This window comes from Emydura macquarii, unplaced genomic scaffold (assembly GCF_026122565.2).
Source record: "Emydura macquarii macquarii isolate MOO-44397 ecotype Brisbane River unplaced genomic scaffold, CSIRO-AGI_Emac_v2 contig_1790, whole genome shotgun sequence".
NCBI lineage: Eukaryota > Metazoa > Chordata > Testudines > Chelidae > Emydura > Emydura macquarii.
Window position 1 is genome coordinate 19,045,531 of NW_027131927.1, and position 15,287 is coordinate 19,060,817.

Genomic DNA, 15,287 nt, shown 5'->3' on the forward strand with positions numbered 1-15,287 from the left:
TCTTCCATCTGTAAGAAAAACACCATCCATGAAATTTCACTGGCAATCATTGCTGTGTAAAGTAGTTTAAACGCACTGCATCTTTCTGAGATGTCACTTACCTAAAAATATCCGTGCCAGTTGGCATTTCTGTTTCTTTTGCAGCTGTACAAAAGTGTGCGCCTGGCCTCTTATCCTTTACCCTGAATCTAAAACCCCAGTTTTTTTTCTAAGTCATTCCTTTCTGTGGTCTTCAGGCATATGAACATTCTCTCCTCCCTCTGGCTCCTGCCTTAAAATGTTCCTTATCGACATTATTTGTGGGTTATGATATTCTTGATTTGTAATTTCTACTTCTAGAAGATTCTCTTATTTTGATTGGGTGTAAGTCAACAATTGTACTACATGGTGCTGGGTCAGACGTCTGCCTGAAGGCAGTTTACTGCCATTGGAATCTGGTACAGCACACTTTGGGTCTGGCTAGAGGTAAGATTATGATACTATGCCAGAGATCAAAGTCCAAGTCCTTATCTTGCCTTTTGATCTCTGGGGAAGGCACAAGTGCCACAGATGTCCCATTTTGTAGGGGTGGGTAGTGTTCCATGCAACTACTACAGTGGGCATTATTGGATGATATGGAATCGACAGTGGTGCTCCTGAGGGATTTTAATTTTTGCCCTAGGCAGGAAGGTGCTGCTAGATACAGTTCTTGACTGAAGGAACAGGCCTGTTCTAGGACCGAGTGCCGTACCTTGCTCTGAGGTGTTTCATAACAATCCAACACTGTTTATGATTAAAGAAACACTGTCAAGCTGTCCAGATCCAAAAATAAAACTTTGAGAGTAAATCTCATGTTGCCAATGTACCTGGGGGAGATTTTCTGTTTCTAGCTCTGAAATATGGAATATCATGACATAGCAAAACTTCTTAAAATAGCATTATGTACAGAAAAAAGTTACTTCAGGTTGTTTTCAGAGGGAGATGCTGACAAAAGTAGTCATTAAAAATTGTTAGTCTTTTTAAATAAAGAGTCGCTGAAAATATGTGGCAGCTCTAGGATATACTGTAGGGTGGTTTGTAAGGGCTCTGTTGGGGCTGATTTGCAATGACCAGCATAACTCTTTCTCGGCTGTCCCTTGCCATCTGTGGCTATTCCCAAAGTATGCCAATAAATGATAGATATATCTAAGGTATATTTTATCTCCATGTCTTGTGTTTACTCCTCTGTACTTCCTGCTCTTTTAGAACTGTAGGTTGCAGATAGTATTCCAATCCAAGACACAGATTACAAAACTGTGAGACCCCTTTATTATGAATCTTTAACAGGATCATATATTTTAAACATTAAAATGATCACAACCATACAGAGTTTCTTCATTTTGTTAGCTTTTTCTCCTTTTCCTTCACTTTCTCTATCTTCTTTTCCTGACATCTGATCATTGAAGACATTGCTAAAAATAGCATTGAGAAAAGATTAGTTGAATGCTGTGTATTGCTAGATTACATAGAGGAGAAGACAATTGAAACTTCAGGTTTTGGCACCTGCAGTATGATATGGTTAGCTAGCACATTACAGAGGCAATGCTCTGTGCTTTCTAAGCCTTAAGAAAACAAATTTGTCTTCCACTTTAGTAGGCTGATGTTTTAGTACACAAAATAGGCCTAATAATAAATTGATATTCCCTCAACTCAGCTATACAGCTGTTTTATTTGGACCCAATGGCCCAAACTTACTGCCATAAGAAAGTAAATGGGCACAATTCCATTGATTTCAAAGTTACTACTATGGGCTGTATTGAAATCGATTGACTTTTAAGTAACTTTGGTCCAATATTAGTAAGATGGATTTTGTTCTGCTGTATGTATGAGGGATTATTTTTGTTCTGTATCTCTCATACAGCTGCTGTGTAACACATTACTGAAGGGATGTTGCTACAGAAAACATGCTGCTGTATAAAGTGGAAGTTAAATGAGAGCAAACACTGAAGGGCCATTGAAGTCAATGGAAATATAACAATTTACACCAGCAGGCTCCAACTTTTCCCTGCTCAGTTTTTTATTTTAGATCAGTAACTTCATTGGAGTTTTACCAAATAAATTCCCATCATTCATGACTTCCACATAAGAATGACATGATACATGGAAGCACTTATCTTCCAGGTCCATAAGCACAGAATTGAAGGGAAAAGAGAAGATAATCACAATTAGGGTGACCAGATGTCCTGAATTTACAGGGCTTTGACTTATGTAGGTATCTATTTACACCACACACACACACACCCTGGCCCTGATTTTTCACACTTGCTGTCTGTTTACCCTAATCAGAATGTGGAGTAAGAAAAAATGCTTGTGACAAAAGGAATTCCAGCAGTTTGCAGCCACTGAAGTTGATGGGAGTTTAGCTGGTGGTTTCAATGTGAGTGGGAGCAGGATCAGGCCCTAATATGACAGGTGTGATCACCATGCTGGCTGAGACTGCACTATTTCCCTGCTTTTAGAATAAGGAATAGCTGTGGAAAATCAGCTATGGCCATGTGGTCACTGTTGGTAACCTGATTTTGTTTTTAAATGGAGGCTACTGAAAAGACAATATCTTTCAATTTCCATGAAGTGTCAACAGCTCTTTAAAAACCCCATTTAATTGGTCACAGCAGCACATGATTGCACCCCTGAACAGCTGCCAGGTTGGAAAGATTTAGGACCTCAGAGCTCATTAGAGTTAAGGGACTGAGTACAGTACGTTGTGGAGTTAATCTGTTTATTCTCCTAGGAGCAGGATAATGTGGAAGTGGCTATTAGTAAATTGGACACATCTAAACTGACAGGAATGGACAAACCAGGCTAGAGTGATGGTATGTGCCACAAAGAGACCGTGGAGGTGCAGTACATTTTAAAAAGAAATACGAGTGATTTCAATAGAACAAATTTCAGCACCTTGGTTTTTCATCTGTAATGTTTCCACCAGGTTTTGTAGGTTTTCCATCTTGTTCTGTAGCTTCCTGCATGTGCTCCCACTGGTTTCTACAGGCTGAGAAGCTATTGAGAAAATGATTAGTCACGACATTATTAGAGGTACATTATATAATTATCTTATATAGGAACCTCCAAATTACAGGCCTAAAATTAGTTCTAAAATAAAAAAGGTATTTCAAACATACAACAGCGTTGAACAGCAACGAGAAAATAACTGAGATGGCAAGCGGATTATCCTCAGTTCTTGTAATTAATAATATTTCTGTTTCAAGCAAGCCAAATTTTTAAAATGTTCTGTGATTGTGTAGAGGGGGAGGAGGAAGAAGTACTTTGTTAATAATAATACTCTTGTATAGCACTTTTCACCAGTAGATCTCAAAGCTCTTTACACAACAGGTCAGTATCATTATGCCTATTTTACAGATGGGGAAACTGAGGCACAGAAGTTAAGTGATTTGCTCAAGGTCACCTAGCAGGCCAATAGGAGAGATGGGGATAGAAACCAGGTCTTCTGAGTCCCAGTACACTACTCCATCCACTAAGTCATGCTGTCTCTGATTATCTGAACATCAATGTTCAGTCATAGACTTGAGCTCTAAGGCTGCAACAGCAGTAAACAAATGAAGTTGGCCCGTCTGGGAATCAGTCTGATCAGGAGATGGTCTATAGACTAGCCCAATTTAGCAGGAATAATGGCACATGGAGGGGGTGCTGTGCTCATGCAAACCAGCAGTTACAATTGCACAATCATTCTCAGTTTCACTTTGTAGTTGGCATCGGGGTAAATCACTTCTGATCAGGAGCTGCACCATTTCATTTCTGCTGCAGCTACTGATTCTAAAATAAGGAGGGAAAGAAATGGGGGGGAGGAGGGGAGCAGCGACACAGGTGCACAGCTACATAGAAAACGCACGGGATGTAGAACTTTTCATCTCTAGGTTACAGGTTTGAACGGAGGCAGGGCTGGCAGAGACTGAAAGTCATCAATATCATCTGGCTGTCCAGTGAGTGGTGTGTGAAATAAATTAAGGGGTTATAGGCAACTGCAATACAGAGATGTCCACCCCACAAAATTCATCATTACATTTGCAACTAATTACTTCCTAAGCTGAGGAGCCCCTTCAGGTTTAAGGCACATTGGCAAGAAAGCTTGTGCAGTTCTGTGGATAATAGACTTGCATTTGCATGACTGTCCCCTGGCAATGAGCGTGGAACTGTCATGTGCATTTCAGTGCATAGCTCTCTGCTTATGTGCAATCTTCTTCTAGTTTTTAAACAAACAATCAGCAAGCAAAGTCTTGCAAGGTTAGCCCATAAGTGTGTGTTTCATTGCTGCAGAGCTGGTCAGCCCACCAGCAGGAACACAGCAATCAAAGAATTGTAGGACTGGAAGGGACCCCGAGAGATCTTCTAGTCTAGTCTCCTGCACTCAAGGCAGGACCAAGCAATGTTAGCATTCAGCACAAGGATGTGAGCCCAGCATAGCTATTTTAGCTAGTGTTCCTTGGAAAATAGAGGAAAAACCCTGATGTTTGCCAAAGATAAAAACAATTGAGGGAAATGATATTGTCAGGCTCTTAGAGGGAATTACAAACAGTAAGAAGAAAATGTAATAACTGACATTTAGCTAAGGTCATGGCAAAGGTTAGTGTGTCTCTGTTTTTCACTGATGGCCCTATTTATTTAGGGACTTTTTGCTACTAGAGTAATAAAGCAGTACAGGCAACCTGAGCCACTGGCAGGTGCTGGTACATTGGTGTTAAAATACACACCCTTCTACAAATGTAGTGGTGGGATGGAAAAGCTTGTCAATTTTACTTAAGATATATAGCGAGACATGGTTCCATCAGTATTTCCATTAGTCCTTGGTACTTCTCTATACTTATATGAAATTCTCTTGACTATTGCAAATACCTCGGGTAACTGCACATTTTATTTAATCAGATAAAGTAAAAACTTGTCAGTTGCATTAACTGTAGTAGGGGGCTCCATGTTTGAACTACCTATGATTTAAAGATGCGGAGATGTTTTGGGGCTGGTTGGAGGATACTGCACTTTCTCCATGGACCAGAAAGATTACAAAGGACCTACAGTGAAAAGGAAGGTGAGGGTGGCTGAGTGGTGCTGGTGGCCTGACGTAGAGAAGAGGTCAGATTACATCATATGGTGGTCCCTTCTGGCCTTAAACTCTATGCCTATGACTTGGAACTGGTTGCCCTGCAACCAAGGAGTCAATTTTGTGTGTGTTTGATGCTTGCCTAATAAAAGGAGAATCATTTGCTTTTATCTCATTGCCAAAAGGGAGAACCAGAACTGCTTTCAAAAACAAAACAAAAAACCAACCCCCCCCCACACACACACACAGACACACAACAACACACTTACCAAATGGGACCTCTCCTTTTTTCCTCCCTGCAAGGAAGAACTGTTTGCTCAGCTGAGGAAGGAATAGGACTGTCTACCTGCCACAACAGGAATTTGCAAATACTCTTTGCTGCCCGATGATGAAAAGGAATCTGTTTGTGTCAACTAGACCTTTTTGATAATTTTTTTCCTTTTCAAGTGATCAGTGACTTCTTCCCAGGAAGGTGGCAGCAAATCTCGTGTGGAGTTTTGTTTGGATGATGACTTTAGAATCTAGCCCTTCGTAAATTGCATATTATTCTAATTTAATAAGGGAAGGTCGAGCCTCCCAGAATTTTTAATGCTGTAGTTCATTTTCAATTACATTTATCTCTCTTTCTATTCTAATCTGTTGTATGTTCTACACTGTCAAGTACTAGTTTAGTTTTAGAAGCACTTTACAGTTTAATTTCTATACAATCACGGTGGCATTTTTATAAGCACTCAATATTGACCTAACGTTCCCTCTGAAGTCAATGGGAGCTGACTTCAATGAAAGCAGAGTTAGGCCAACATTGGGAGCTTTTGAAAATCTTACCCTAATGGTTTTCTTTCAGTTTTGTTAAAGTTCTGGATAACTGTTCATGCAGCTTCAACGGGATATAGCATTTTTCTTCACTTTCTATCCTAAACTGGTACATAGCATTAATCATATTCACTGTTCAACAGTGGGTTACACGTCAGAGTTTATACAATACAGGAGGAGAAATATTTCTCTTAATATGAACTGTCATAATGTGGCACTTCCTAAATGTGGAAGCATTTTGTCTTTTAAATGAATGCAGTGTGAAGTGAGAAAATCAGTAGTACTGAAATCTAGCTCAGTTAAGGCAAGCAGGTTTGTGAACTCTAGAACACAGCTTTAAAATGGAACATCAAATACTTTTGAACAAATGTGCATAATGGAATTATACTTACAAGAACTGGGAGTGAAGGAGACAGCTGTTTAAAAAAAAAGTCAATGTTTTAATTTTGAGAATCACCACTTTTATTGAACAAAAAGGGAGGATTAAAATAGTTATATATTTAAAAGGCAAAAAGGAAAATAAATAAATTTCTGAACATTTAAAAATGTTACCCTCATTCATCACATAACACAACATCTGTGTATGGTGGTGTAACTCCACTGATCTCTATAGAGTTACAACTAGGATGAATTTAGCCTGTTTGTAATTCACTAGAGTCATGATTAGGGGATAAATAAATCAGCAGAGTCCTCTTGATTGGAAGATGGGGCTGTACAGTACTTACTTTTCCGGGCAGTTGCAGTTGTAGCTTCTGGTGAGCTACTCTTCCTCACAGATGGTCTTTGGTCTGCTGAGGTACTAGGGACAGCCTTAAGGTCATCTAGCGGAGTAGTTAACAATGAGTGCACTGGAGACCTATCTTTGTATCTCTCCTCCTGGGAGAACTTCTTTGGGGAAGAGGTATAACGAGGAGCGGCAGTGAAGATGGATGGACTTGCTAGAAAATCGACAAAGTGTAATTTGAATAAACACTCATCTTCTACCCTTAATGTGAGTTCTGTTATGCAATCATTTCATCATCCTGTTCTCTTCATTGCATTCCTTTATCCTTCCCCTTTTCCATCAGCAGCCAACACAGCAGCCACCTGCCCTCTATCCAAGAGAACAGAAGGTGATGGGTTATAACTTCCTTGCAAGTCACATGCAATATTGCTGCATGGATTGTCAACTGGAAGATGGCTTGTACCTTTTCCTTAGAAGAGTATGGCCAAGTGCATTTGTGCTGACTGCTTGTGTCCGTCAGCCTTAGAGAAGCATATGATTTTCAACAATTCAGACAGGAGTTTCAAGGTTACTAACCCACACAGTTCTTGCTTTATCTTCTGTCTAACTACTTAGGAGAAGGCTTAAGCCAATATTTTCAAACTTTGGTGGCCAAAATTTATATGTAGGCATCTAAATAAAAGTGATCTGGTTTTAAGAGGTGCTGAGTAACCTCTGTCCCAAACGAAGTCAATGAGAGCTGCCATTGTTTAGCATCTCTGAAAATCAGGTCCCTTACTTAGATGACTGAATATAGAATTAGAAGCCTAAGTGTAGGCATGCAAGTTTGAAAGTGTTGGCCTTTGTAACTACCTAAGACTACCACTGTTAATGAATACCTGTTATGGAAATGTATCTTGTCAAATGGAAGATATTCATGTGAAAAACCATAATAAACACAGTAACTGGCTGAAATCGCTCGAGAACTGGGAAAATAGCTAACTAGTAGCCCTCCTTTTCAATTCTTAGTTCATGGGTTGATGTCATTCTCAGTAGAGCTGATCTATTAACAATAAAATGCATGTGATGAAGCACTGTGTAAATACCTCCTGCCAAGAGACACTTGTAAAACTTACCTACGAAAAGACACTTGTTTCCTGTCTCATCCCCTGCCTTTGTCTCTCTACAATTCTGTTCTGTCCCAAGCCAGGCCTACATGAAACGCACATTCTTTAGTGCAGCCAGTAAAAACTCACCAGTGGGTGTGAAAGATAGGGGAACGGTTTGGTCCTCAAGCTCTGCCACATGTAAAGTTACAGGGTCCCTGCAAGCAAAACAATGGCAAGACTAGCATTCCATTCTGAAAGTGCCATGCTGAGGTTTGGATAGAGTAGTTGGACAACACAATGAGAACGTGAAGCATTCACATGCAATCTCAAGGTCTCGTACACATACATTAAAGGGTAAATGGTGTATATAGGGTCCAAATGGGCAAACCTGGAGGGATGAAAGAACCATAACAGCCTTGTCATGCTTCAGGCATTTAATTCTCATGCAATTTTTAGCATAATGTAAAAGATAATGGCTCAGCTTCATGCCTGAGTGTAGGTCAATCCATCAGTGAGGAAAGCTGTACAGGTGCAATGTGGACACAACCTCTTTGGGGGCGGGGAGAGAAAGAGTAGCCCAGAGGGCAATGTTGACCGGAGAAGAGAGGATGCCTATATTGCTGGGAGATGTGAAAATTTACTACATTCAGTGAGCTGCCTCCATAGAGGTACTTATGTGTCCCGCATCAACATAGTATCTGAAAGTCTCTACTGGTGACTTGACTGCAATTTAAAGATGGATGCCCCCAGCCATGTTTGTACCACAAATTGATTACTTAGGGCCTAATCCAATGCCATCTGAGGTCACTGACCTCAATGGGCGTTGGATCCGGCTCTTGTACAATATGGGGATTTATGACTTTTGTATAGGTCCATATATTTAGAATTCTAGGTGTAGTATGTTACATAAAAGGGTAAACAACATATATAATTGCAGTCAGCCCACAGAGTGGAAACAAATCAAATCGAATAGTAAATAAAACACACCACACAAGCTCTACCTGGAGAGTAACCAATGGGCCAAACTCTGAAGTCCTTGCTTAGGTTTTACTCCATTCTTAAACCCCAGGGAGAGTTTTGCCTGCAGAAGGAGGGAGTAAAGACTAAGGTTGCTGATCATGCAAGGTGTTCCATGTGGACTGCCCTCTGTGCCCCTGAGGGTCCTCCTGAAGTCAACATGGCTCCAGGCAAACACAGGTCAGTCTGCAATGGAGCTTCATTGGATTGGATGGAGCTTTGTATGGGTACAGGGATCTGCCCACACAAAACAAATCGCAGGAGTAGAGTCTGAGTGCAGACGTTAGGGTTAAACCTAGTCGGAAATACAATTGCCAGAGTGGTGCAGTAATCTTGTTGTAGAATTCATACTGTAGGTGGGGAGGATTGCACAGAGACCAAAAGACAATTGCACAGTATAACTCCATCATAGTGACAGAAATAGGTGATGATGCTAATACAACAAAATAGTGACATGAAAAGCTTATTTCAACATTTATGCACCAACTGCAGTTTGCCCTTGCTATCTGATTTTATAATACAAGTGCTTTATTTGAAAGGAAAGTTCCTTCATTTTTCTCTCTCTCAGCTATGATTTAGGACTAGATTCCAATATCCTAAGTCATGTGGAATAGTACCTCTGCAAACCATCCCTTTTAAGTCAACGGGACCATTGTCGAGTAAGGTATCACCTAACATGAGGAAGGGTATCAGAAGCTAGTCCTAGATGGATTTCTGGAAATCAGAAATTGTTTAATGATTTCTGGATTCCCCCATTTTTCTGGATTTCTGTGTTTTGGTGCTAATGTACGTAGGGTCTGATTTTCAAAGATGCAGAGCTCCTGCTGATTTAAACGGGATTCGTAGCACATCTGAAATTCAGGCCATGAATGCCTGGTGTTTTAAGTCTACAACAAGCACTTTGGGGGCATATGGCCGAAGCAGAATCATCATGAGGACCTGCTAATCTACACTAACAACAATTATTTAAATAGAGTTGCAGCAACTTCATAATTCCATACAGGTTTTAATGAAACCAGTTTATTCCTGGCATAGTGGCACTGACTTTAATGGGGTTGAACCAGGTGTAAATCAGCACTGATTTGGCCTGATCGTGTTTATTACGCTGTTTCTAAGAAGCATCCTGAAAGTGCTTCACACATAATAAAACATCGAAAAGCACAGGAATACCTCAATTAAAAAAAATCCTTCACCGGCCAGAAAATGAATAAAACGACAGTGAGATCAACATGTATGCTCTGATGCTGTTGGGGTTAAATGCAGGGAACTCAGTTAAGTGACCTCACTTCTCACCTACTGAAAGTATCCTGCCCCAGGCTGCTTTCGGGAGCAGAGTCTCTCACGGCAATATCTCTGTATGAAAAGACATACGCCAGTTAGAATCACATGAAGCATTACCATCACGACTGCAAGATTTTCAGTATTTTCAAGGTGTCGCCGTTTGCAGCAGTACAGAGCCTGATATGAAGAAAAAATTGCTAAAATGTTATATGCATTCATCAAGACGTTTATACATTATAACTGAAGTTGGGGCACTCTCCCTGGTTGGTTGGCCCTTGTGGCTAGGTCTGCGCTGCAGCAGGGGGGTGAGCTTCCCAATGGGGGTAGTCACACGAGCTAGGTCTGTTTCAGAAAGCATGCTAAAAACTGCAGTGTGGCCACAGGGGCATGGGTGGCGGCTCAGGCTAGCCAGCCAAGTACAAACCTACCTGACCTGCTGGGTCCATACTTGGGCGGGTAGCCCAAACCATTGCCTGTGTCACCATGGCCATACTGCCATTTTTAGTTGCTAGTTTGAGCAGAGCTACCACATCTACCTATCCATGCTGGGAAGCATGCTCCCAACTGCAGTGTTGACATACCCTTAAGAGGAGTCAGGCTCAACCTTACCTGTGACCTAGCAGCTATCTGTCAGCTCGTGCTGACTTGGCAACTTAATTATACCTAGTGACCTCAGCTGTGAAAGGGTCAGGATGAGACTAAGTAAGGAGGAAGGAAAAATCAGTTAGGGAGGACCTAGGAAAGTGGAAGTACCCTCTCTCTGGAAGGAGCCTGGGGAAGCAGACTGAAGAAGGCAACAGGGATGGAATTAATTGCTGTGGTGGGGTCTAGAAAAGGGGCAAGGTACAGAGAGGCATTCCTAGAAGTGTTGGCATTCTGGCAGAGAAAAAGGGAAGTGAAAGGACCTCGAGAGAATCCAGAGGCCTGGAAACCAGAGGAGAGATTGTGTTAAACACAGGGTTTTGAGGTAGGAAGTGGCCAAGGAAACAGCTGCCCATCTGAAGAAGCAGACCTAGCTGATTAATACAGGGTCCTGACCTGGAACCCACCTTCAAGACCTGAGGAAGAGGTGTATAAAGACTACTGAGCTGAAGACTGAGCCTATAAAGGTGTATAAAGACTACTCAGGCTGAAGACTGAGCCTATAGGATGGGATGAGGAATAGTCCAAGTGAGAGGAGAAGGATCTCTTGTTTGGGTACGTTTTTGGACTTTAGTTGTACTTCTGTCACCCTGGAAGGGGTTTGGACGAGAAAGGACTTAGTTGGAGAGCGATTCACAGACAGAATCAGGCCACTGTGGGGGCACTAGAGGTGAAGACCCTTCAGTGCCTTGATGTGATGACAGGAAGCACTATGGTGATGAGTTCAACTCTGACAATGCTTTGTGGGTGTACAGTGCCAGAGTACGGAATCCGCCATCCTTCTCATCTTCAGCAAGTTCACAGCACAGGGTGATTTCTCACAATAGCTGCTTTAGAAACTATTAATAGGTCCCATCACTGAACTTGATATTTCCCAGTGCTTCCTTCCATGGTTACAGCCTCACAAACCTGCCTGCAGCCAGGGCTTTCCATGGGGAGTGGGGGCACTAGGACATGCAGAGCCTAGATCCCCAGTGCCAGGGCAGGGCACAGCCTGAGAGCATGCAGGGAAAGGTACTACGCAGTGAAATCTACTGTATTAAGCTCCTATTTCATCCAATGATATCAGATAACTTCCATGGATCACAACTTCCATAGTATGAATTCCTGCCTTTTCCCAATTTGGTCTCACATAGCAGTTTCCAGCCACTGTAAAGGTTTTATTGCACAGAAGTGTTAGGTTAGATTGTGGACCACTCATCTGGGTCAATTTCCAGAATCTACAAAGGACACAGATTGATTTTAAGTGTCCTGTTTGGGAGGTTTCTTGGGAGTGACCTAGAGAAGCAAAATACTGATGAATTTAATTTTGGAGCTTCACAGAAATGTTCCTTTTCTATCACCAGCTCTGCTACCATGATTGCATTCATGCTGAATGCCCATTCTATCAATATTATAACTGTAATTTTACTGACAAAGCACCATCTCCTCTCCTTTGAGGCACTGGAGGAGAAAACAGTCAACATAAATAAGATTTCCTGCAATACATATCTTTAGCAAGTCAGTTCTGTCCCAATTGGAGAGAAGCATATTGTTCCATCTTCCCATATGCCTTTTTAATTTATTTTAGCAAAAGCTCTGTATTCAATTAATGTAACTTCTCTAGAAAAGGAGCCTGTGATGGGGTGGAACAGGCCCAAAGGCTTACCACACCCTTTCCAGGAAAAGAGCAGTAGAGAAGTCCTCCAAACAGCCTAGAGTGGCTGCAGGGGAAGCAGCCAATCAGGGCCCAGGAGGGCTATATGAAAAGGAGCTGCAGTGCAGACTACCCTCAGTTCCTTGTTGGAACCAGAGGAACTGCTAGTATGCCTGGCTGGCAAAAAGGAACTGCAGTACCACAGACAGCTCAGTGCTGGCAGGGACTGGGGGAGCCAGAACGAGCTCCTGGCTGCCTGCTTGGCCTGAACACAGAAGAGCCCTGGGGTAAAGGTGTAGCACTGATAAAGGCTGGGGCTGCAGGGCAGTGACCAAGGGAGCTGAAAGCAGTTTTGTTAAAGAATGAAATGGCCTGGGGCTGTTATTCTTAGGGTCCCTGGGCTGCGACCCCAAGTAGTTGGTGGATCCCCAGGTCCCCTCCATAGATTACTGGAGAAATGGTGTACAATTGGATGGTGACTAAGCCCCCAGAAAGGGATCTGTACTATTCAGTGGCCCTGCTGGAGAGCTGGGTCCAGAGAGGGAAAAACCATGGATTCTAGGGAGGAAGCCCTGGGGGAATAGCCCAATACCAGGTCTGGGACTGTTCAAAGATTGCAGATACACTTGACCAGAAGGGGTTCTTATGAAAGGTGGGTGCTATGCCCTTATAGAGCCACATTCATTCTAAGGGATATCTGTAATGTCCTGCAGCTGACACTGTGATTCTTTATTGGGGTTTCAAACAATCAAAAAAGACTGTCCTTGGATCCTCCTTCCTGGCTTTGCACTGAGCTTGAAGCATATTGGAAAAGGGTTTTGGGAGTTGAATCTGTATTGTATGAATACATATGAAGTGCAGACCTGAGCTCACCAATTATGTACTTTGCTGATGTATCTCAGTGCTTTGATGTGAAAGGAACTTCCTTTCACCTGGAACACCATACCAGGGATTTTCTTCACCATCTTAAAATCTATCTTGTTTCCCAAAAGCTAATCCCTCTGGTTTTACTGCATTCATGGATTCCAAAGCCAGATCTCTAGTCTGATCTCAGGAGTAACACAAGTCATAGACTTTCCCAAAATAATTTCTAGAATCAATTTTTTTCTAAAAGATTGAATCTTGATTCAAACTTGTCAGTAATAGAAAATCCACCATGACCTCTGGTAAATTGTTCCAATGGTTAATTAGATGCTCAAGTAAAAATGTACGCCTTATTTCCAGTCTGAATTTGTCTAACATGAGCTTCCAGCCATTGGATCATGTTATACCTTTCTCTGCTAGATTGAAAAGCCCATTATTAAACATTTGTTCCCAATATAGGTACTTATAGACTATATCTCTATAAGAAAGAATTTTCTAATTCTTTAATCATTTTTGTGGCTCTTTTCTGAACCCTTTCCAATTTATCAACATCCTTCTTGAATTGTGGGCACCAGAACTGGACACAATAGTCCAGCAGGGATCACACCTGTGCCAAACACAGAAGTATACGTCAGCTGTATTAAAACACCTATGGTTTGCACTCTGTTTTCCAAGCAATTCAGATCACTCCGACTCAGTGACCTGTACTCTTCATTATTTACCATTCCCCCCCAGTTCTTGTTTCATTTGCAAATTCTATCAGTGATGATTTTCTGTTTTTCTTCTAGGTCACTGATAAAAAGATTAAATATTGTAGGGCCAAGAACTGATCCCTCCGGGACACTGAAACCTGTCTGCTTAATGATGATTCCTCATTTACAGTTACATTCAGAGACCAGTTATCCACTTTAATCAACTTAATGTGTGCCATGGTAATTTTATATGGTTCTAGTTTTTAATCAAAATATCATGCAGTACCAAGTCAAACATCATAGAGAAGTCTATAAGGTTAACACTATTACCTTTACCAACCAAATTCATACTGTCATAAAAAAAATCAAATTAGACAGGATCTATTTTCTATAAAACCATGTTGATTGGCATTAATTACATTACCCTCTAATTTTTTTTATTGAGTCCCATGTCAGTGGCTCCATTATCTTTCCCAGGATTGATGTCAGGCTAATAGGCCTTTAATTACCTGGGTCATCCCATTTACCCTTTTTAAAACTTGGCACAACATTAGATTTCCTCTAGTCTTCTGGAGCTTTCCCATTGTTCCAAGACTTATTGAAAATCAACATTAATGGTTCAGTGCACTCCTCAGCCAACTCTTTTAAAGCTCTTGGAAGCAAGTTATCTAGACCTGCTGATTTTAAAAATGTTTAGCTTTAGTAGCTTCTATTTAACATCCTCCACAGAAACTAGTAGACCAATTATTGGATTATTTGTAAAAGTCTGGGATGTTTTCAGTCAAATGACAATGTTTCTCACCTGCTGTAAATATCCTGTCGCAGGCTGCATGTATTAGCCGATTCTCTACTTGCAACATCCCTGAATGGTGAAAATGTACCACATTTAACAATATCAAGACAAGCATTACTATTAAGATTGGCAACTATCCTCATTTTCTGAGGGATAATTCGTTTTAGAAAGAATTCTTCAGTCCTCATGTCAGTTCGCATGGGGAACACAGTATCACACAGGAGAGAGAAAACTGTGGACAATTCTTTCCAAATAAATTGTTCCTTACAAAATATCAAAGATTTACTGATCCTTTTGTTAGACATTGAAAACCATTTCTTGAACTCATGGCTGAATTTGCAATGAAGAAAACAATAGTTTATCTCATGTCCATTATAAAGATATAACACAGATAATCACTATAATCCAGACATTGGCAAATCAGCACTGTTCATTCCCCTGTGTTCTGAAATATTCTTCTCTTGTTATGACTGTCGAGATGCTCAAAAGGTTTTGATGCTGATGATACTGATTCCTGGATCACTAAACAGCTACTCAACCAAAACAGTAAAAAGCATGAGAATTGGATATTTAGGATATGAGACTGATCTGACAAAGCCCCAATTTTACATACTATGGGAGAAAAATAATCTAATGCAAAGTCATGAATGATATTCACCTCTGCAAACT

The 15,287-nt window shown here is 41.1% G+C and overlaps 1 protein-coding gene across 1 annotated transcript in view; it reads right to left on the reverse strand.

Annotated features, from left to right (window-relative positions):
* Positions 1-1,286: 1,286 nt before the first annotated feature.
* The window catches only part of CCDC158 (coiled-coil domain containing 158), a 50,934-nt gene continuing 36,933 nt past the window's right edge, over positions 1,287-15,287 (reverse strand). The window contains exons 20-25 of the mRNA XM_067557266.1: positions 14,628-14,687; positions 10,004-10,063; positions 7,841-7,908; positions 6,607-6,819; positions 2,914-3,015; positions 1,287-1,430 (exon numbers count right to left, since the gene is read on the reverse strand). Of these exons, the coding sequence (XP_067413367.1) occupies positions 1,354-1,430; positions 2,914-3,015; positions 6,607-6,819; positions 7,841-7,908; positions 10,004-10,063; positions 14,628-14,687 (580 nt within the window). The 3' untranslated portion in view covers positions 1,287-1,353. The remainder of the gene's footprint in view (positions 1,431-2,913; positions 3,016-6,606; positions 6,820-7,840; positions 7,909-10,003; positions 10,064-14,627; positions 14,688-15,287) is intronic.